The sequence below is a fragment of the Natrix helvetica genome, assembly GCF_964273705.1.
Source record: "Natrix helvetica genome assembly, chromosome: 14".
Lineage (NCBI taxonomy): Eukaryota > Metazoa > Chordata > Lepidosauria > Squamata > Natricidae > Natrix > Natrix helvetica.
The window spans coordinates 7,216,192-7,240,020 of record NC_138564.1 but is presented as its reverse complement, the minus strand read 5'-3'; the positions used below and the strand labels follow the sequence as shown (position 1 = coordinate 7,240,020).

Below are 23,829 nucleotides of genomic sequence, written 5' to 3'. Positions count from 1 at the left end.
GGAGAGGAGGATGGAAGGGAGAGAAAGAGGAGGAGAGAGGGTAGGAAGGGGAAGAGGAAAAGCAGGAGTAGGAGAAAGGTAAGGGAAGAAGGAAGGAGAAGGAGAGGAGGAAGGAAGGGAGAGAAAGAGGAGGAGAGAGGGTAGGAAGGGGAAGAGGAAGAGTAGGAGTAGGGGAGAGGTAAGGGAAGAAGGAGAAGGAGAGGAGGAAGAATGTAGAGAAGGGAGGGAGGGAGAAAAGAAAGGGAAAACAAGGAGATGTTACTCAAAATGTACCTTATAACATTAAAGGAAATCATAAATGTATCGGAATGATAAATGTAAAGAAGAATAACAATGATGAGAATGTATACTTAAAATGGTATGTAAGAGAATAAAAAAATAAAATTCTTTGGGGATTAAGCAGCAGAAGAAAAGGCTTCTATGAAGTTGGGCTGACCAGCCATGATGGGCTCCATGACCTCTGCCTCTCCTTCAACTCCAACTTTGGGTCAAGCTGAAAGGCCCATGGGTTCCCCAGGGGGGAAGGCTCTCTTGCTTACACTGCTGCGGAGCGATGTTCGGGTTATGCTCCCGGTCCACTCTACGGTCCGGCATGGGCTGGAAACAGCAAGTGCAGAAGATGTGGCTTCCTTGAGCGGGACAGACATATTCCTGGACTGCTGTGGGAGGAGAAATCACCACCGACCGTTTGTGCAAAACGAGTTTCAGAAGAACGCTTAACATCAAATAGATCAACAGAGTTGGACGGGACCTTGAAGGTCATCTAGTCCAGGGGGTGTCAAACTCAATTTCATTGAGCGCCGCATCAGGACTGTGGTTGACCTCTTTGGGGGGAGGGGGTTATTGGGCCTTGCGTTTGACACCCCTGATCTAGTCCCCCACCCCTCCACCCAAGCAGGAGACTCTACACCATCCCCGACAAATGACAGTCCAACCTCCCCTTCGATGCCTCCAGTGATGAAAATAAAAGGTAAAGGTTCCCCTTGCACATAGTCACTTCCGACTCTAGGGGGCGGTGCTCATCTCCGTTTCAAAGCCCAAGAGCCAGCGCTGTCCGAAGACGTCTCCGTGGTCATGTGGCCGGCATGACTCAACACCGAAGGTGCACGGAGCGCTGTTCCCTTCCCACCAAAGGTGGTCCCTATTTTTCTACTTGCATTTTTTACATGCGAACTGCTAGGTTGGCAGAAGCTGGGACAAGTCACGAGAGCTCACTCCATTATGCAGCGCTAGGGATTCGAACCGCAAAACTGCCGACTTTTCTTATCGACAAGCTCCACATCTTAAGCCACTGAGCCACCGGGCCCCCCAGTGATGAAGCTCCCATGTTAAACGACTTGCCCCACATTTACTCATCTCCATTCCCCACTTCCAAAGACTCTTTCCAGGAAGGATTGCGTGCAGCATTGGAGCAACACCAATGCATGCCAGCAATATCAGAAATATTGCACGGAGGCAGAATAAACCGCACAGGGCCCCACCAACCCACATTTCACTGGGGCACGCGGTAGAAAAACCAGGGAAAGCCAAGATCTTGATATGCTCATGAGAAAGGTGCAAGGTCGTCTTTCTGACCCCAGAAGTTAACAACACCTGGATGCGCTCACCTGTTGGGAAGTTGGAAGAAGTTGATGGGGAATCTCCAGGAATCTGCCCAGGTTCCGTTTTTCCTTCCTGCTCGGGAAATGTGAGGGGTGGGACAGTTTGTCGACGATAACCAGGGCATTGCCGGCATAAGACGTATGGCTGACTGCAAAGAAGAAGAGTCATGTTCATGAAACTGACATGGGAATTGACACAAACGGAGGTTCAAATTCCTCACTCAAGAGAAGATTTTCAAGGAGGGGTCAGTCTGTGACCCCTTAGTAAATTGCACTTGGAATTACAGTATTATTAGAGAATGAAGATTTCTGTTGGTTCCACCTTGGGTTCACATTAGAACAGCTGCAGAACTAAAAGACTTGGTTCACTCCATGGGAAGACGTTGTAAGGCCGTAATTCATGCTAAAGGTGACCCAACTGAGCATTAACTGACGTGGTGATCCTTTTGATATGCCTCATTTTTTTCCACGCCTTTCACTTTTCTTTACAACTGCCGTTCTAATAGCAAATCCTTCATAAAAGTTACAGTCTTGATTAAATTATCTTTCCATGGATATATAATTTTATGGTACTACTCTAAAACAAAGTGGTGTTATTGGCCATCAAATCTCAAAAGTTCGAAGAGGACGAGCAATTTTATAAGGTATGGGATTTGTTTTTATCAATGGTTGGATAAAAAAAAAACTTGGAAATGAAATTGTTTACTTATGTATTACTAGAAAGTCGTAGTTATTGCTATGAAAGCTTTTTCTTTTTCTCTCTTTTTTGCTATGAAATAGAGTGCTTGATCATACGGTATATAAAGGACAATAATGAATCTAAGGTATAAGAGTGGGTTGACTTGAATGTTATGTATAATTGTAAGCAGTGATCATGTTATACTGGAAAAGTTCCTGTATGTCAAATGGAATAATGATGATGTAATGAATAATTGATACATACATGAATTGAAATATTTAATAACATCTTGGATTAACAATGGAAAATTATTACTGGACTTGAATATGTTATACTATAAATATTCTATATCTTAGGGTTGATTGGTGACATTGTGAGTATGAATTGAAAGTATGATCTACGAGTCGATGGGAAATCCTTTCTCTCTCTCTCTTTTTTCTTATTAGTACTATTTTTATTTTTTTTGTAAGACCTGAGTTTATAACTTTATAAAGATTTATTGTTGCTTAATAGATAATTAAGGATTTAAGGAAATAAGGTTTGTTTGAAATGAAGGATGAGTAACGTTAATCTGAACACAGGATGCTCAATGATAGTGATGTACTTAAGTCAAGTTTGATGGATAACCAGTGCTGTTATTTCTAATTGTAAAAATTGATGCACAAAAACCTGTAACCAAACGACATGCTTGACGAAATTGCTGAAGTTTTTTTTTAATGTATGTTCTGTTTTGTTTGTGTTTTGTGTTAAATATATGTATGTATGTATGTATGTATGTATGTATGTGTGCTGGTTTTGTTGTATTCGGGTCTTTTCCCGTGTAAGATTGAGATTGTCTTTGCAACGTGTGTGTGTGTGTGTGTGTGTATATGTGTGTGTGTGTGTGTGTGTGTGTCTGCCTGTCTGTATGTATGTATGTATGTAATTACACGGGAAAAGACCCGAATACAACAAAACCAGCGTGTGTGTGTGTGTGTGTGTGTGTGTGTTGTATTTGTGCTGATAAAGAAACAAAGGTAGACTAGTATAGATCTATTTTCAAGCTATTTAGCTCTCATCAGCTGGGATTTGAACCAGTAAGGGTATGGCTATCTGATGAGAGCTAAATAGCTTGAAATAGATCTATACTAGTCTCCCTTTATTTATTTATCAGCACAAATACAACACAAATATAAAAAGGCAACATTAAAAATAAAAATATGGTTTTCTGCCTGGATGGTTTTCTGTAATGAGCCAAAGACTGTATACCTGTTATCTTGTACTTGTTTGACAAACATAAAGTAAATAAATAAACAATAAATATACATTGCCCAAATGAGCTTTTCACCTAATATCAGAGGATTCACTGTCTACATCTGAGAGATCCAGCAAGTCTTCTGAGCTCCCTTCTTCATCTGAAAAGGACCTTCGAACCTTCGGCTGTAACATGTCCTGAGTGATTTTGTTCCGGGCATCCATACTTCTAATATCCTCTTCGTTACGACACTTATCTAGAAAGATTTTAAAAAACCAGACTTCTGTTAGGGTCGAGATGTGAGTCATAGAACTGTTGCTTTGTTCCAAAGATGTTTTTTTTTTTTCAAAAGACAACTGGACTTTTGGTTTTTCTCCCCGAAGAGGTTTTGCTTCTCATCCAAGAAGCTTCCTCAGTTTCTGAGTGAATGGTGGAGGATGGAAGGATTTACATTCCTTGCAGTCATCAGGTTGATAGTGCTTTTTCTGAGAGTCGTTGAGGCCACTTGGAGGATTTTGCGTGCCCTGAGGGCGTGCAAATGGGTGTGGAAACTTCTTGGGACTGCTGAAAAGATTGTGTTGTAAATGCAGAAGGCTCCACACCCATTTGCACTACTTAAGTAACTCTGAGGACACAGACAAATCTCCAAGTGGAATCAACCACTCTCTAAAAGGATGCAAATGACCAGCTGTTTGCAAGGAATATAAATCCTTCTGTTCCCCACCATCCAGTCAGAGCTGGAGAAACTGTTTGGAGGAGAAGTGAAAAGTCTCCAAAGACAAACAAGAAAGTCCAGGTGCCTCTTGAAAAAAAAAAGCACCTTTGGGACAACCTGGATGACTTGAGAATCTCCATAGACAGGTGTGCTTTGGATCTCAATAGCACTTCCTCGGGATTAAATCCCAAAGCAGCTCATGATTTCAATAGCGTTTGAAAAGGTACAAAAAACCCTCCTGATTCATGGCTGGTCCTCACACTTATGATGATCGCAGTGTGACGATTGTGGTCATGTGATCAAACTTTGGGTGCTTGGCAACCCGCCTGTATTTATGACGGTTGCAATGGAGGACATCTGGGCCCTTCCTAACAAAGTCAATGGAGGAAGCTAGATTTACCCTGGGTCTTAAATTTGGGTACAACTGCCTTTCTTAGCAACAGAACTTCTTTACCCAATTGTCATAGGTTTGAGGACTATCTTGAGATTCATTTGCTGGAATTCTTGCAAATTGTTCCTACTTTCATCTCAACAAATCTTGTTAAAGAAAACTCCGAGAATGTATACTGGGAAAAATGACTTTTCGTTCAGGCAGCTGTCAATAGCTTAAGACAGACAGTTCCTCAACTTACGACAGTTCATTTGGTGAGCATTGAAAGCTACGACAAACGCTGAAAAAAGTGACTTTTCACCATTTTTCACACTTATAACCTTTGTAGCATCCCCATGGTCGTGTGATTTACATTTGGATGTAAATGACAACTGGTTCCTATTTATAATGGTTGCAGTGTTCCGGGGTCACCTGATCACTTTTTCTGACCTCCTGAGGAGTAAAATCAATGGGGAAAGTCAAGATTCACTTCACAATGGTGTTACACATTGAACAACTGCAGTGTTTCACTTAGCAGAAGCCAGAAAAGTCAACAAAATGGGGCAAAGCTAACTGAACAAATTTATCTCTTAGCAACATAAATTATGGGGGCTCATTTGTGGTCGTAAGTCGAGGACTGCCTGTAGTCCATTCCCAAAATATTTTTCAACTGTCTCACAGCACAGATCATTGCGTTCACTTGTAAGTCTGTGCCTCACCCTACGTCCAAGCAACGCTGAATTGTTAACAATGAAAAAAAAAAAACACAAGTATTTTTAAACGGCTGTTAACGTCTAAACTGCTTTGACCAAATCGCAAATGAGGTGGCGATAAAACGCCAGGGAAAGCCAAGGGAAATCATCAAAGCCATTAAAAAGCGAAAGGTAGATTATTTCGGACATGAACACGGAAAATACGGCATCTTTCACTTAATCCTCTCCAAGGAAAGATTGAAGGCAAAGGAGGTCCAGGCAGAAGAAGAACCTCATGGCTTCAAAATCTAAGGGACCCATTTGGACAAAACTCAGCAGCACTTTTTCATGCGGCTGTTGGCCAAAATAGGATTGCCGACATGATCGCAAATATCCAACGAGGGATATGGCAGAAGAAGAAGTAGTGTTTTTTAATGCAGATATTCCATGTTCCTCTCATACCTGGGTGTTGGATGAGATAGGCTTCGACCAAATTGTTCAAAATGTGATTTTTACAGATCCGTTCCACGGGGCAGCGGCATGTTGGACAGAGAGAAGATCGCTCCATCCATCCCGAGTAGCAAGCGGCACAGAAAGTATGCATACAGGGCTGCAAGCTAAAGACAGGAGATGAGTGAATTGAAGTAGGACCTGATTGGTCAATAGTCTAAACCTTGGGAGAAAGGAAGAAAATGTTGTGGCCCAACAGTGGCCAGCAGAGCCTGGCAGCAAATTTGGACGGTGAGGAGATTGAGGAGCAACATGGGCCAGTCCTGGAGTTTGGGGAAGGCTCTGATGAGGGCTCTGTGTTGGAGGCAGAGAGGGATCTAGGAGTTATGTGCTGCCTTCAGAGTCAGATTTCAGTGAGGCAGAAGAACAGCTGGAGCCTGTTCCCAGTGTGCGCATGCACAGAGTTGCCAGGCGAAGGGAACAGCTAAAGAACAGGGGTCGACTTGGGAGTAAGGCCACAGGTGGATGGTGAATGGCCCCTCCCAGAGGGAATAAAAGAGGAGCGAAAGGAGAGTGGAGTTTGCAGGAGACCATTAGTTCATTCCTGCATTCTTGCCAAGTATTGCGGCATCTGAAAGATATCGGTCTGGCCACTCTCCAAGCCTGATAAAAGGTCAGTAATTGGGAACTGTTTTGAAAGTCTGTGGGAGAGGAAAGCTTTTGCTGGAGAGGAATTCACTGTAAATTAAATAAAAGGGGTTTATCGGGATGAGGACTCGGCTTCGTACTGCTGGGGAAGCCTAGGTCAGAACAGAAAATTGGCTGCCTCGGGTGGAAGTCTTCCTTCTGTCTCCCAAGGTCATCCCCATACAACATTAAAGCAAATCACCCGTATTTCAAAATTCAAAAATCAACTTCTCTTTTTAAAATAAACCAAATCTGGGAAGTTGGTACTCACTGCTGACTCACATGTTAATCAAGGTTAATCTCATGGCCATGTGCAATGGACTGTGTATTTAATTTAACCCTTCCAGCTGTCGTCTCTTTCTTCTCTCTCTTCTCTATTCTAATTCTCACAACCAAAATGCAAATATGGTTGAGAAGGCCTGGAGCTTTCTTTCTCGTCTTGTCCCTACCCATTTCAACTGGAGGCATCTTGGTCCAACACTTTAACCACTACACCACGTTGGCTCTCTCCTGATATGGCTGATATATAACTTGGTGGTCCACCAGGAATGCCCACTGCATTGTCCACTGAAATAGGAAACTGATTGGCTGAGCCAGAAGGCCTGTTTCAGAAGGTTCCACGGAACTGAAGCAACAATGGAGAAGGGCTATGAAGTAGCCACAGAGCAAAGGAGCATTGGAACGCTTGGGTGGGAAAGTGGAGCGTGGGAAAAAAAGACCCTACAGAAAATGAGGTGAGGAACCTAAGGGAGCTAAAAGCAGGAGGTTCAAAAACCTAAACTGGGCATATAGCCCAAGTGAAGAAAGAGTAGGGTAACTGCTGATAGGATGAAAGTCCTCAAGGAGGAGAAGGAGTCAAAACAACCTTTGTGTGCAAATTTTAAGCCTTGATTAGAAGTTGAGAACATGTGGCATTCCAAATATGCCTGGCCTACTACCCCTAGCAGTCTTTTCCATTCAGCCTGCTTCTTCCAGACTTTGTGAGTTGTGGTTCAGCAACATTCAGAAGTCACAGATTGTTTTGATTTAGACCTCAGCAAGCAGCATTTGGCTTCCTAAGCTCTATGGTCACCAGGGGACTCAAGAATCCTGACTGGTCCCTCTCAAGAAACATGAGTTCTGCTTCTTGAGTCAGCTCAACACTTCTTGAGTGGAATCAACTCAACACCTCTTGAGTTGAATCAACTCAATGCTTCTTGAGTTGAATCAATTCAATGCCTGCTGAGTTGAATCAACTCAATGACTGTTGAGTTGAAGCAACCCAACGCCACTTGAGATGAATCAACTCAATGCAATGCAATGCTGCTTGCGTTGAATCAACTCAACGCTGCTTGAGTTGAATCAACGCAACGCTGCTTGAGTTGAATCAACGCAACGCTGCTTGAGTTGAATCAACGCAACGCTGCTTGAGTTGAATCAACGCAACGCTGCTTGAGTTGGATCAACGCAACGCTGCTTGAGTTGGATCAACGCAACGCTGCTTGAGTTGGATCAACGCAACGCTGCTTGAGTTGGATCAACTCAACGCTGCTTGAGTTGGATCAACTCAACGCTGCTTGAGTTGGATCAACTCAACGCTGTTTGAGTTGGATCAACTCAACGCTGCTTGAGTTGGATCAACTCAATTCTTCTTGAATCAATGCTTCAAGAATTAACAGTTCCTGAGCTGAATCAACATTTGGCTCTTGGGCTTTAAAACAAAATAGAGGCAGCAGGGCAACTTTGCCTATTCTCAATCCCATTCAATGACTACAAAGGTGATGTACGACCTCTCAACTGTCCTCCTGACAAAGACTACTTCTCTTTGAAGACCTACTGCAGAGCAAATGAGCTAGCTCAGCCCTTTCCCTCCATCCATCCTTCTTCACTTTAAATTTTTTCCATCAGACAACCTGTCTCCAGCTCATCTGGACTACTCCTTTCTTTCTTAGTCAACCTATGATCGCTGTCCAACCACCTATACCTGACACAGTCATGAAGCAGTTCCTGGCAGATGATGCAGCTCAGGCTTTCTCCCATTTTGTCGGGCTTCATGGTTGCCGATTTGGCATCTCCAGGGTCAGGTCTCATTGCGTGTCCGTCTGGGGTGACCACCTGAAGGGCAGCGCTGGCTTCACCATCTGCAAGAGAGGTTCTTATGTCACATTGGGGAAGGCATGTAAAGGAAAAAACAGCATGGAACCCAACACATTGTTGCTCAACAATCAAGCGGTTGACTGTTGGCCACAGAAATAAGAGCAGCTCTTTAATGTTCACAACCCCGGATTAATTAGTGGAATAGCTTGTCTTCCAGATGGGCGGGTACTCATCACTGGTGGTTGTCCAAAATAGACTAGATAACCATTTGACTGATAGTATAAGGTCTACTGCCTTGAGCAGGAGGTTGGGCTAGAAGACTTCCAAAATCCCTATGATTCTATGTTCCATATTCTAAGGGCTGTGTGTTGTGGCCCGCCAGACTTGGACGATGAGGAGGTTGGGGAGGAACTTGGGCCAGTTCTGAAGTCTGGGGAAGACTCCGATGGATGCTCTGGGTTGGACACAGAGATGGAGCCAAGGCTGCCAGAGAGGCAGCTGCCTATGGAAGCTGAGATAAGTGGGGAGGAAGAACAGCTGGGGCCTGTTCCAGATGCACATATGTGCAGAGTTGTTAGGAGCGGAGAACAACTGAGGACAAGGAGTCAACTCGGGAAGCAAAGCACACATGGATGCTGAATGGCCCTTTCCTGGCTGAGAAATAAATAGAAGGAAAGGGGAGTGGTCGTCGTAGGAGACAACAGTTCGTATTGCTGAAGATTTTGCTCATTGTGTTTCGTGCCACAAAGACTGCTTGCCAGAACTTAATTTATAGCTTTTGCGCTGGGAGCTCCTGGCCTGGCAATTATCTCAAGGAACTGATAAGATCTGTTGCTGCGGTTAACTCTTTGTTATTGGGATTACTGCCTGGACTTTTTTGGTGTGTGAATGCCAATTAATTCACAGGAGATAAATAAAGAGGGGGTTTTCGGGACAAGGAGTCTGTTTCTTGCTTGTGCCAAGGCTGGATCAGAACACTGTGATCTTCGCTTCTGCTAAGAAGGTATCAAATCTCTCCCTGCAGAACACAACAATATACATTGTCATATATACCCACCTCTTCTGATTTTCTTCCTAACGGGGTAGGGTGAATCTTTTCCTTCCCTTCCGGAAAGCTGGAACATGGCTGTTTTCTCTGCGTCCCTCAAAGAAGCACCTGATGTTTCTGAATTTACAACGGGCTGCCTGAGTTGAAGCAATGTCTCTGGTCCAGATGGTACCAATTTGAGCAAAGCGGGTGCAAAAATTAAGGTGTGAGGTTGGGATCCTGTAATCAAGAATGATGATCACGGTGAAGGATCTTTGGATGCAACCAAGTGACTCAGGAGCAGGGTTCCCCCAAGCTTGGCCACATTAAGGCTTGTGGACTTCAACTCCCAGAATTCCCCAGTCAAGCACGGCTGGCTGAGGAATCCTGGGAGTTGAAGTCTACAAGTCTTGAAGTTCTCAAGTTTGGAGAACTCCTGCTCCGGAGGAACAGTTCCCTTTCTCTACTTCCTCAGCCAATCCAAAAGGTGCTTTTTTCAGGAGGCAAATGGACTTTTTGTTTTCCTTTTGAAAACGTTTCGCTTCTCATCCAAGAAGCTTCTTCAGTTCTGACAGGAGAGTGGGGAATGGAAGGATGGAACCCCCTTGGAATGGTGTGGGAGCAGGAATGGATTTCCAGAGGAAAAAAATTGCAGACTACAGGAACCATTTGCACCACTCAGGTGACCCTGAAGACACAGAGAAACAGCCTCAACGACTCTCCAAAAGGATGCAAATGACCAGCTGTCTTGTCACTATTTATGTAAGAGCTGAAGAAGCTTCTTAGATGAGAAGTGAAACATCTTCCCAAAACAAAACCAGAAAGTCCACTTGTCTCCTGAAAAAGCACCTTTGGGACAACCATGACCTGGATGACTGAGAATCTCTACGGGCTTTTAGCTGTACAATTTGGGATGAAGACTCTTTGAATGGTGTGGGAGGAGGAATGGATCTCCAGAGGGAAAATTGAAGACTACAGGAACCATTTGCACCACTCAGGTGACCCTGAGGACACAGAGAAACCTCCAAGTGGTCTCAACGACTCTCCAAAAGGATGCAAATGACCAGCTGTCTGCAAGGAGTATAAATCCTTCCATTCCCCACCCTCCAGTCAGAGCTGAAGAAGCTTCTTGGATGAGAAGTGAAACGCTTTCAAAAACACCTCCAAGGAAGTCCAGTTGCCTCCTGAAAAAAAGCACCTTTGGGACAACCATGCTGTGGAGGACTGAGAATCTCCAGGGACTTCCTCAGCCAGTTCTTTCCCTGCTCATTCCCTTCCACTTCCCGCAATACCATGGTCACCCTTCAAAGGATGATTCAACCTTGGGCCAAGGAGGCTTAACCTTTACCAGCTATTGAAGGATTCGGCTTCTCAGTGGATGTGGACTCGGCGGGAGAGGTAGCAACGATTTGAAAGAGGTTTGACGTCGAAGTGGATGGCTGCGGTTCCTCGTAGCTCGTCCGAGAAGCTGGCGGTGGCGACGCTGTTGCTGAGGTCCCATCATTGCTTTCTCTGGTGCTTGAGGTATATTTGGTTGTGTGGCATGCGCTGTCTAGAGATGGAGAGACGGGGAGAGTGTGACCTCAACACGGCCAGGAGAGCTGCGAAGAGCTGAAATGTCCCCTTAGTCGGTCCACGGGGCTCAATTCCTCCATGCTACTCTACTCACCTCCTGGATCATTAGCTCCATCCTTTTCGGGGTGCAACGATTCGTACAGGTACGCAACGTCTGAAAAGGAGAGAAGATGACTGAACTCAACAGAGCAAAGCGAGATGGCCCTCCTTAAGAGGTTGTGGTTGATCCATCACGAGGTTTTTTTAAACAAGAGATTGGACAACTATTTGCCTGAAATGAAACACTAAAATCTCTGGGCCTTTAGTGACTAAGACCCTGAGCCTGTCGATCAGAAAGGTCGGCAGTTTGGCGGTTCGAATCCCTAGCGCCACATAACGGAGTGAGCTCCTGTTACTTGTCCTAGCTTCTGCCAACCTAGCAGTTCGAAAGCACGTTAAAAATATGCAAGTAGAAAAATAGGGACCACCTTTGGAAGGAAGGGAACAGTGTTCCGTGTGCCTTCGGCATTGAGTCATGCCGGCCACATGACCACGGAGACGTCTTCGGACAGTGCTAGCTCTTCGGCTTTGAAACAGAGATGAGCAACGCCCCCTAGAGTCGGGAACGACTGGCACATATGTGCGAGGGGAAGCTTTAACCTTGCTATAGCCCTTAAACTGTGAATATCAACTTCCTGTGAATTTTTAACCTGATTGTTAGGATGACCTTGAGGTCTATTTCTTCGCTCAGCTTAGTACCATTAGGAAAGGATCAATCTTAGTTCTCCCACGTACACCCACACATTTACATTTTTAAACCTCAACCGGAAGCATTCAAAGACAACTCCCAGTTGTAGAGAGTATGATGTCTGGATAACTGGAATGTCATTTCTTTTAATTTGATTTACAAGCTCTTCTATTCCCCAATCAAAGTAGTCCTGCCTTAACATTTCCTACAATCATATGGTTAGATTAGATTAACAGAGTTGGAAGGGACCTTGTAGGTCACCTAGTCCAACCCCCCACCCAAGCAGGAAATCGTACACCATTTCTGACTGATGGAAGTCCAGTCTCTTCTTGAAAGCCTCCAGGGATGAAGCTCCCACAACATCCGAAGGCAACTTCTGTTCCATGGGTTGATTGTTCTCACTGTCAGAAAATTCCTCCTTATTTCCAGGTTGAATCTCTCCTTGGTCAGTTTCCATCCATTCTTCCTTGTCTGGCTTTCAGGTGCTTTGGATAACAGCTTGACCCACTCCTCTCTGTGGCAGCCCCTCAAATACTGGAAGACTGCTATCCTGTCTCCCCTGGTCCTTCTCTTCCCTAGACCAGCCATGCCCAGTTCCTGCAACCGTTCATCATATGTTTTAGCCTCCAGGCCTTTGATCATCTTAGATAGATTCAGATTAACAGAGTTGGAAGGGACCTTGTAGGTCTATCTAGTCCAACCCCCCCACCCAAGCAGGAGACCCTACACCATTTATGACAGAGGGCAGTCCAGTCTCTTCTTGAAAGCCTCCAGGAATGAAGCTCCCATAACTTCTAAAGGCAACTTCTGTTCCATGGGTTGATTGTTCTCACTGTCAGAAAATTCCTTCTTATTTCTAGGTTGAATTTCACTATGGTCAGCTTCCATCCATTATTCCTTGTCTGGCCTTCAGGTGCTTTGGGAAATGGCTTGACCCCCTCCTCTCTGTGGCTGCCCCTCAAATATTGGAAGACTGCTCTCCTGTCTCCCCTGGTCCTTCTCTTCACTAGACTAGTTGTATTAATTAAGCCGTTTAAGGGAATGGAATAAGACTTACTGTTTTCTGGATCGTATTTCCTGTAAACAACATATATAACGTCCCCGGTTTGCAAAGGGCAGGTCTGTCTCTTCACCACCTTCTGTTTATTGATCACTGTTCCGTTAGTGCTGCAGAGGGAGGGAGGAAATACAGGTGGGATTAAGACAAAATTCTTGTTTTTTTTAAAGAATTTTTATTTTTTTAAAGATAAACTTACAAAAACAAAACATAAAAACATCTTCTAGTTACATCCAGCGTGTCGGTCGGTTACCAAATTTTTGTGCATCCTTTCCATAGTCTCATATAAAGTCTCATATTATCAGTCTAATATATATGCATAGGTTATTATCATTATTAATCTCTTTTGTGACTATAACTATTTGGCAAGCCAAAGATCCTAAAAGAATTTAATTCTGCATGATATTTGGAACGCTGACACTATTATTCCTTCATTTTAGATGAGATATTCTAAATTTTGAATCAATTTATATCGTAAGAATTCATTACATCCTCCTAAATCCACCCTATAATAGTACATCTTTACATTATATTCGGTGTCATTCCATTTGTCCTTCTCTTGTAAAATTCACAGTCATATTTCATTTCCATGTTTTTTTTTTGTCTAACCATTGGTAAAATAAATGCCAAGACAGAAATTCTGGATTGGCCCCTTGTGTGATGGGACGCACAAGGAATTGGTCTGCGGTGCATAAGCTCTCACTGTACATAAAAGCCGTAAGTGATCAATTATGACCACAGTCATCGTAAAGATGATAATTATCATCACTATAAGATCCGTCTCCTTTCTACCACTGCTAACCTAGGTTAATGCCACTACAGGTAGTCTTCGGCTTGCAACAGTTCATTTAGTGACCGTTTAAAGTTACGACAGCACTGGGAAAAAGTGACTTGGGAGCCAATTTTCACCCTTACGACCATGGTCACATAAGCAAAATTCAGACGCTCGGCAACTTGCTCACGTTTTTGACAGTTGCCATGTTTGACGGTCATGTGATGTTTTTCACACTTTCCACCTTTGTAGCCTTCCCTAAGATCATGGGGAAGCCCCGGTCAAAACAACAAAAGAAGACGCACAAGAAATATTCGTTTTCACCCACAAAACCACAGGAGAAGGATAAGAACAGCGCTGACCTGGTATCTTGTAGAAAAACCTGACCGGATTTTTCATCCACTGTTATTTTACAGTGATAACCAGACACCAATTTATTGCCAGGGAACGATAAGTCGCAACCTTGGACAGCAGAGAGAGAGATAAAGAGAGAGAAGGGAGAAAAAAAAGCATTGCTAAATTTGGGAATTTCACCTGAACTTTCAACAAAGTCTCCTGCAGTTTCTCCCCAACACCCCCAATTTTGCCCATAATTTCATAACTGAAGGGCAGTTACCGTATTTTCTGGAGCATAAGACGCTCCGAAGTATAAGACGCACCTAGCTTTTGGGGAGGAAAACAAGGGGGAAAAAATCTTCTGGCTCCCAGCAATTTGCCTCCTTGCAGCAAACAGCAAACGGCACAGACGATATACACTGTTTGTGGAGTTACATTTCAGATTATACTTGTACAGATGCTGTTAAAATTGATGTGCTTTCTGAAATTCTAGTTATTCTCTGCTATTTAAAAGAAGATACAATAGCACCGGGCCTCTTCAGATCAAGCATTTATTCTAAAAAGCTTCTTCATTTTGTTAAGCTGCCCAGAACAATAATAAAGCAGTCTTTAAAAAAATAAGTCTAATCATTTGAACATTCTATAGGCATTTATAGTTATTGATTTACCTTCTTGCAGCAAACAGTCTGATTAGCACAAGAAAAAAAATTCTGCCTCTGCCTCCCAGCAATTTGTCTCCTGGAGCAAACAGCAAGTTTCACTTTCAGTTTAAGTGAACTTAAACTGTTTCAGGCTGCAGGGATTGCTATGGCCTATTGCAGCCTCCGCAAGCTCCATTTTCCCCGTTTGCTGCAAGGAGGTAAATTGCTGGGAGGCAGAGGCCAAAGGGTGGGGGGACGGTGGGTGGGTGGGTCTACCTTCAGTGTATAAGACGCACCCACATTTTCACCTTCTTTTTTTTGGGGGGGGGGGGGAAAGGTGCGCCTTATACTCCGAAAAATACAGTATGTTAGTTTTACGAGTGCAAGACTAGAGTTTTGAACCCCGTACCTTTTTTCCTGCCAATGGTCCACTCATTCTTCAGCAGCAAGACGTGAGGCTCAGCTTGTTCCACCCCCAACCGGATCAGTTTCCCCCAAGGTTGAGGCTTTCCGATGGGTTGAATCTGCCCTCCGAGCTCCATGTGTGCCATCGGGACTTCACATCTGCGAAGGGAGGGAAGAAATACATTGATGCAGGACAGGGGTGGGTGGGTGGGTTAACAACAGCTCTAAATGGGATTGAAAAGCTGAGATTTTGGTGGAGGGGGTGGGGCTCAACTGTTTTTGCAAGAAGCCCAGGAGAATATATATGGGAGGGGTATACAGCAGTGGCCAAAATTGTGGAAACCTTTTGGGTTAAGTGTATTTTTGAAGTTTGATGGCTAATAACACCCCTTTTTATTGCAGAAGTACCATAAAGTTAGATCTCAATGGAAAGATAATTCAATCAAGAATGCAACGCAACAAAGTTTGTTCAATTATCTGTATTCTATGTAAAGGTACAGCCAAATATAGCGAGCAATAAAAGCCAGTTAATAGAAGCAATCGTTCAATCTTGGTTTCACCTTATAACAGCTGCAGAACTAAAAGACTTGGTCCACTCCATGGGAAGACGTTGTAAGGCCCATAATTCATGCTAAAGGTTACCTAACTAAGTATTAACTGACATGGTGATAGTTTTTGTACATCTCGGTTTTTCTATGGCGATAATTTTTGTATATCTCGTTTTTTTCTATGTCTTTCACTTTTCTTCTTTATAATTGATATTCTAGTAGCAAATCCTCCATAAAAGACATTGCATTACATTCTTGATTAAATTATATTTCCACTGATATATAATTTTATGGTGGTACTCCCAAAATAAAAGTGGTGTTATTAGCCATCAAATCTCAAAAATACTGTGCACGTTTCCCAAAAAGGTTTCCACAATGTTAGCCATTACTGTATATGCATTTGAGATATATACAGTACACGTTTTCCTTCTTAGACCACTTTGTGTGGTCTTGGGAGTTTGAGGGACCTGCAAAGGATCTTACCAGACCCTAACCTTGCACACTTTCGAACATAAGAGAATTATAGCGTTGAAAGAAATGTCCTTTTGGGGTCGGCTCCAAGTGGGGAAAAAGACCCTGGAGACATGGAGGTTGCTTGGAAAGATGGTTGAATGGTGGACAGGACCACATGGCTTGAGTCCTGAACAGAAAAGGTGATCACATGCTTCAATGTTGGTGGAGAAGAAGAGAAAGAAGGGCTGAGATGGTGAAAGTCCCTGGTTTTATGCCCTCTCTGGCCTTTGATCTTGAGCTTGCATTCTGGTTGGTTGTCAGAGTCCCATGGGGACATGCAGGGGCAGCTCTCTAGGCTGTGTTTTGAATCCAGGTCTGGTTGAGTTCTCAGATCCCATGTGGGGAGTGGGTAAAGGCTAATCATGCCTTAATCCCATCCCCCTGGAGCTGAAGGGGAGAACTCTTTATTATGTAAAGGGACAGCCTTGGGCGGGAGTCAAACTATTCTCCAAAGCACCTGAGGGTAGAACAAGAAGTAATGGGTGGAAACTAATCAAGGAGAGAAGCAACTTAGAACTGAGGAGAAACTTCCTGACAGTTAGAACAATTAATCAGTGGAACAGAAGTTGCCTCCAGAAGTTGTGAATGCCCCAACACTGGAAGTCTTTAAGAAGATGTTGGATAGCTATTTGTCTGAAACGGTATAGGGTTTCCTGCCTAGGCAGGGGGTTGGACTAGAAGACCTCCAAGGTCCCTTCCAACTCTACTATTGTATTGTATTGTATTGTATTGTATCTTAATGGCCCATTGACAAAGGGGATGGGGGCAGGAAGCTGCAGGGAGCTACTCTGTCTTTTTAAAACATGTTCCTTCCTTTTTCACATCCAGGGAAATATAATATTCTGCCTTTTCAATATTTCCTAGGATATTTCATTTTTCTGGGAGAGGGCTGGGCGATAACTTTCCACAATAGTATCTCATAAGTACACTTATGTGATATTATAATATAGGATAAAATTATCCCACACTGCATTTTTATCTTGCCTTTTATACAAAGACAGAGATATATGGTTCACTCAAGGCAGCAAACACGCCCAAAATTATCGGTCTATTTTCTCCACTGCAACACTGAAAGAGGCCCCAGCTTTTTAAATATTTATACATGCACACAACATCCACCCACGCCCCTCCCCATATTCCTCAGTTCCCTTGGCTCTTCCACATTCCTTTACACAGTTGCACACTAGTCTCCTTCCCTTTGCATGTGTGTGCACGGACGCACAAACAAACAAACAAACATGCTTGGGAAAAGAAATGACTTTGCTAAGGAAGCACCATATTCCTGTTGCATTGCCTCTTCCACATCCCTTTGCACACTTCCACACTAGTCTCCTTCCCTTTGCACATGCATGCATGCATGCATGCACATATACAAACTTGCTTGGGAAAAGAAATGACATTGCTAAGGAAGCCCTGACCCCATATTCCTCAGCTGCACCGGCTCTTCCACATCCCTTTGCACATTTCCACACTTGTCTCCTTCCCTTTGCACATGCATGCATGCATGCACACACAAAAACATGCTTGGGAAAAGAAATGACAAGGAAGCCCCGTCCCCATATTCCTCAGCTGCACTGCCTCTTCCACATCCCTTTGCACCCTTGCACCCTCGTCCCTTTGCACGCGTTGCACGCCCTCCCAGCCGCCTTTTGCAACCCCGGCTCCTCTTTCCTCTTTCCAGACAGGGCCCCCTCTGAGTGGGCTGGTCTCCCCCTCCCCACCCAGCCCCTTCCAGGGGGCTCTGCTCCTCCCCTCCCCTCTCCCCCTCCCCCTCCCTCCCCAGCCGGGCCTCCCTGCCCCGCAAGCCGTGGATGCTGGGACCTGTAGTCCTCCCCCACAGGGAAGGAGGGAGGCGCCCGGTCCGAGCCTCCCTCCGGCGTCCTCCGCCTTGGAAGCGCGGCCGAAGAGCAGCCCAAGGGAGCCGCTCCGGCCGCCCGGGAGGAAGCTCCGTCGCCGCCGCCGCCGCTGTCAACAGACCCGGCCAGCCCTCAGCTGATCCGGAGGGGCGGGGCCAGGGGCGGGGACTCTACGCTCATTGGCCGGCGGGGCTGCGTGGCGCCGCCGGGGAGGCGGGGAAAAGGAAGCGGCGGCGGCGGACGTGCGCGAGGTGGTGGTGGCGGCGGCTAGAGCGTCCTGCGAGGGCCATAGAGGGGGACGCTAGAGCGGCGGCGTTCTTTGGGCAAAGACACGTGTTAGTGGAGTCGCCTCTAGTCTGTCGTTTAATTATATATACACGTCTATATAGGCAATTATGTATCTATTATTTTATATAAACATAGATATACCCATATAGACACCCACCCATATATACACACACGTTAAGTATCTATATAGATATCTATATTTCTTATCATCCATCCATCTATATCTACAGTATCTTATGTATCTTCTATATCTATCCATCTATATCTATCTACAGTATCTTAGCATCTATCTTCCTATCTCTCTCATATCTTATATTTTTTATCTATATCATAAACACGTGTGGATTTTATATATATTACATATACAGTATATATTACCCCTCTCCCTCCCTCCCTCTGTCTCTTTCTCTCTCTCTCTCATATCCTATATTTCTTATCTATATCATAAGCACGTGTGGATTTTATATATATTACATATACAGTATATATTACCCCTCTCCCTCCCTCCCTCTGTCTCTCTCTCTCTCTCTCTCTCTCTCTCATATCCTATATTTCTTATCTATATCATAAACACGTGTGGATTTTATATATATTACATATACAGTATATATTACCCCTCTCTCTCCTATATTTCTTATCTATATCATAAACACGTGTGGATTTTATATATATTACATATACAGTATATATTACCTCTCTCCCTCTTCCTCCCTCCTTCTCTCTCTCTCTTTCTCTCTCTCTCTCATCCTATATTTCTTATCTATATCATAAACACGTGTGGATTTTATATATATTACATATACAGTATATATTACCTCTCTCCCTCTTCCTCCCTCCCTCTCCCTCCCTCCCTCTGTCCCCCCCCCTCTTATATAAATATAATATAAGAGGTCTGTAAGGGGTGTGCATAAGCGCGCCAGCATGCCTATGGTCCCTGTCCTGCTGTCTCCATTTATTCGTACTGATTTACTGTGTTCATATTTATTTTTATACTTATACCTGTTATCTTTTACACATTTGACAAACTAAATAAACAAACATATATAATGTATAAACCCATACATATATATGAATTCATAAACCATTGTAATACAATACATGCAAATTATGATGACACAATGCAAATACAAACATCCGTATATTGTATTATATATATTCAAATGGGTGATAAGATATGATGAAATGCATCTCTCATACAGCACGTTATAAGTTGAGAATATATTCACACAGCATTTAGATAAATACAACTATATCAATCCCCAAGTATTAGAAATCACGTGTGTACCATAATTGCATCTCCTAACAACATAAATCAAATGAAATACAGCTCTAGGCACACAAGCACTAACCTATTCAATATGCCTCTTTAGCCCAACGCTTCCAGCTCTCAAACACAGAGACAGGAAGCCACCATTCACTAATCCTGGCTAGATTTAGAAAGGCAGGCTTCTTATATAAGTATAAAGTAAGAGTCCCATTCTCCCTGCTCCCTCATTGGCTGTGAAAATTAAAAGGAGGGACTTGAAATGAAAACAGCTGTTGGCTATTGCCAAGCTAATTATTGGGGGCCAAAAAAGGAATGCATTGCAGAAGCCAGGCAATTGACTGTTGAAACGTTTCATGACCCAACTAGGTGATATCATCAGTGTTAGAAGGGGGTGGGGGTTTGTTCTGTTCCAGTGGCTCGCCCCTATCAGTGTTGGCGGGAGAGTTTTTGCTGGTCTCAGTAAATTACACTCTCATCAAGAAACCATCCCACCCACACTGGTGTTACTGGAACGGAGAGCAAACCCCACTCTCTTCTAGCACTGATGATGTCTCCTAATTGGGCCATGAGACGTCTGCAAGAAAAGCACCTCAACCCCAAATGCCCCAAGGATCCCACGCCATCGGTTCTAACTTTTGCAAGAGAGGGCAGCAATAAACTCCTTTTTTAAACCAAGAAAACCACAGGAATCAAAAACGTAAACGTTGATATTATGGGGGGGAAATATATCTGGTTGCTAAGAGTCAAAAACTTGATGGCACGATCCACAATTTTTAGGATTATAAAATGGGCAGATTTCTCTTTGGAAAATACAAGGTGTTGTAGACCTTGAAGGACAATCCAAAATCAGACCCCTCTCCAAATTTTATTAAGCTGCTTCTTAAGGAAGAAAAATAAATTTTATAAAATCAGTGTTGATGGAAGGCAAAGGGAAAAAATCAACTCAAGAATATATGTTGTTTTGGAGGGGACAAGGGCACAATTGGAATATATTGTATATCTAAGAAATATAAGGGGAGAAAAGGGGGGGAAAGGTCTTCAGGGGTTGGGGGTACACTGCAATATGTTTTTTTTCCTTTCCTTTTGTCTTTCTTTTTTGTATTTAGTTGTATGTGTACTGTTTGTATTATTTGTGTTTAAAAAAAATAAAAAGGAAGAAAAATAAATAATACCCTAGTAAATTTTAAAGCACAAGCTGCTGATTTTATATTGGGATTGAGTCCAATTCCATCCACCTCTCAGGTATTCTAAACAGCAAGGGCTTGTATTTTAGGGAACTGGCAAGCCGTTAACTTATCCTTTAAAAATATATATTCAGGATGATCCCTGAGAGATCACAGTTTCTTCTTTTATTATACCTAATCCGTGGCTTTCCAGAGCCAGGAACGGCTGTGGGACAGAGTCCAACGTTGCTGGTTGAGGTGCTTTGATGAACGGTTGAACTGTGTGAAGGTTTTTGATGGATGGAGAAGATGGATGCCAAAGATGGCTTATTAATCAGAGCCAAAACTTGTCTGCTGAATACAAATCACAGCATTAAGAGACAGCCTCTCTTTCTTCTAAATATAGTTCAGAGTTAATGTTAGATCGGGTAATGGATAGGCACACGCAGGCTTAGCGGTAACAACTGCTCTTTATTAAGTACAACAAGTGAGAACAATCCAGGGAAGGTTGAGTCTAACAGCAGCCCTTTTATAGGGGGGCTGTTACACCCTTTGACCAACAGGATCAAACCTCTGTCCCCGCCGCAACAGAGGACCTTGGTGGAAACCACTGTAGTTCGAGCAACTATCTAACAGTTAACCTCTCTTCTCTTGAAGCAGGCATGGTGTTCACACCATGGATTGTGTGACCTCCTGCTTGGTCAAATGCAGGCTTTGAAACTCTGTGTTCATTTTGAAAAGCAGGTCAGGACTGACCCTTCCCTCCCTTTGATTAAAACCTCCAGGCAACTTGGTTCCTTTAAGGGTCTCGCCAGAAAAGAGATAAACCCGTTTCGGTGCTAATTTTTCTCCTGACAGAATCAATTTGTTCTTTTTCCAACCTTGGCTGGTCTTTCCCATTTGATTTCAAATTGGATTTGGACCTCCAGGGATCTGGGGTGTCAGCTTCCCTAATGTAGTGTCAGTCGAAAGAGGCTGAGAGATAAAAAGTCAGCTTCGGTTAAAACAGGAGATTCCCCCCACCCCCCCACTGGCCTTTTTTTCTTTCTTCTGGGGTTTTAACCTGGTTTGTCTGGCTTTTCTCATTGTCTTCTGCATTGTTTATCTGAAGAGCAGCATAAAGAGATCAAAACCCACAAAAGGGAAATGGCACTCTTTGGAAACATCTGCTTTGCTACGTATTTTTCCTTTACAGATTAACAGAGTTGGAAGGGATCTTGTAGGTCATCTAGTCCAACCCCCTGCCCAAGCAGGAGACCCTATACCATTTTTAACAGATGGCCGCCCAGTCTCTTCTTGAAAGCTTCCAGCAATGAAGCTCCCACAACTTTTGAAGGCAACTTCTGTTCCATGGGTTGATTGCTCTCGTTGTCAGGAAATTCCTCCTTATTTCCAAGTTGAATCTCTCCTTGGTCAGTTTCCATCCATTATTCCTTGTCTGGCCTTCGGGTGCTTTGGAGAATAGCTTGACCCCCTCCTCTCCGTGACAGCCCCTCAAACATTGGAAGACTGCTCTCCTGTCTCCCCTGGTCCTTCTCTTCACTAGACTAGCCATGCCCAGTTCCTGCAACCGTTCATCGTAGGTTTTAGCCTCCAGAACTTCGATCATCTCAGATAGATTCCGATTAACAGAGTTGGAAGGGACCTTGTAGATCATCTAGTCCAATCTCCCACGCCCGAGGAGACCCTACACCATTTCTGACAAATGGCAGTTCAGTCTCTTCTTGAAAGGTTCCAGTGATGAAGCTCCGTTCATCGTATGTTTTAGTCTCCAGTCCCCATCACGAAACAGAGTTTATCTAGGTTTGTTGTTTTCTTTCCTTTTCTTAAAAGTCCCATGTCAAAGGTTGTCCTGGTTTTTACCTGCCTTAGCTTTTTAACCACGTATGGAAGGCAATTTTACAGAGGGGGGGAACAGCCAGTCTTCCAGAGGTGAATTACAATTCGTGTCTCCAGTTGGTTTGACCAATACTGCAGGTTATATTTTCCCAAGAGGCAGTACAGAGAGTCCTCGTCTTACTGAGAGTCCTCGTCTCCCAAGAGGCAGTACAGAGAGTCCGCGTCTTGCTTAATGACTGTTTGAAATTACAACAGCACTAAAAAAAACAACATGATTTATAACCGGTCCTTGCACTTATGACTGTTGTAGCGTCATGTGATCAAAATCTAGGCATCTGACAACCGACAAACGTCTTCCCAGCCAACTTTTCGACAAGCGCCGTTTACTCTGTTTCTAAAGGCTCTTGGTGCGAAATCCACAGCGTGCCCCAAGTTAAGGCAAGGCTTAATGTAGCACCTTGGCCACTAGATGGCACTGTGGGTCTTCGGAAACTCTCCCCCGTCCTATTTTACAAAACAGAAAAATTCTTTCTTTCTTTCTAAAGATTTCAATTTAGGCCTTTCGGGCTTGGCTGTGTTATCTTCGGCCTTCCCTCCCCTTCTTCTTCTTGTAAACTCTTTGTAAGCCCTCTGGCAGTTTTACAGATAAAATGAGAAGAGGGGAGGGGGAAAGGAAGCCCCAGGCGGGATTGCTCAACGGCCTTCATTATCTGCAACCTCTGTAACAACTACAGATTTCAACACCCTTCCTGCATTTCTGAAAGTAGCTGCAATCTCCAGACTCCTTCAACCTGGCTTAATAGCTCTACTTTGGGTGAGCACAACGGAGTACAAAGGAGCTGGTGGGATCCTACCCTGCTTCCCCAAAAATAAGATAATAAGCCCAATTGGGCTTTTGAGTGCATGCACAAAAATAAGCCCTCCCCCAAAATAAGCCCTCCCTGGAAATATTGCAACACAGCAGCAGCCATGAGGTGACCACGCTCGCCTCCTCCTCCTGCACCTCAAAAATAATAAGACCTCCCTGAAAATAAGGCCAAGCGCTTATTTCAGGGGTTCAAAAAAAATGAGACCCTGTCTTATTTTCGGGGAAACACAGTAAGCATATGTTGATGTTGAGGACCTTGCAGTATTAACAAAGCAACCCAAAGCCTTGACTTATAACAATCTGTTTAGTGACCGCTTGAAGTTGCAGCAGCACTGAAAAAAAATGACTTACAACCATTTTCCCGCAACTGTTCCAGCGTCCCCAGAGTCACGTGATCGACATTCAAACGCTTGGCAACTGACTCGTTTTTATGACGGTTGAGG

At 43.9% G+C, this 23,829-nt stretch overlaps 1 protein-coding gene across 4 annotated transcripts in view; it reads right to left on the bottom strand.

The window, feature by feature from the left end:
• Positions 1-19,742, bottom strand: part of CHFR (checkpoint with forkhead and ring finger domains) — a 179,424-nt gene extending 159,682 nt beyond the window's left edge. For 2 of the 4 annotated variants that reach the window (XR_014176484.1, XM_081966894.1), the window contains exons 1-12: positions 19,599-19,742; positions 15,049-15,203; positions 14,025-14,124; positions 12,891-13,000; positions 11,201-11,260; positions 10,880-11,083; positions 9,562-9,771; positions 8,392-8,548; positions 5,754-5,908; positions 3,608-3,770; positions 1,608-1,750; positions 540-659 (exon numbers count right to left, since the gene is read on the bottom strand). Coding sequence is in view for 3 of the 4 variants with exons in the window: in XM_081966894.1 (XP_081823020.1) it covers positions 540-659; positions 1,608-1,750; positions 3,608-3,770; positions 5,754-5,908; positions 8,392-8,548; positions 9,562-9,771; positions 10,880-11,083; positions 11,201-11,260; positions 12,891-13,000; positions 14,025-14,124; positions 15,049-15,190 (1,564 nt within the window). In the remaining variant the exon portion in view is untranslated. Of the gene's footprint in view, positions 1-539; positions 660-1,607; positions 1,751-3,607; positions 3,771-5,753; positions 5,909-8,391; positions 8,549-9,561; positions 9,772-10,879; positions 11,084-11,200; positions 11,261-12,890; positions 13,001-14,024; positions 14,125-15,048; positions 15,204-17,926; positions 18,056-19,598 lie in introns of those variants that run through there. The other 2 variants (XM_081966896.1, XM_081966895.1) reach the window with 2 other exon arrangements.
• Positions 19,743-23,829: the final 4,087 nt, after the last annotated feature.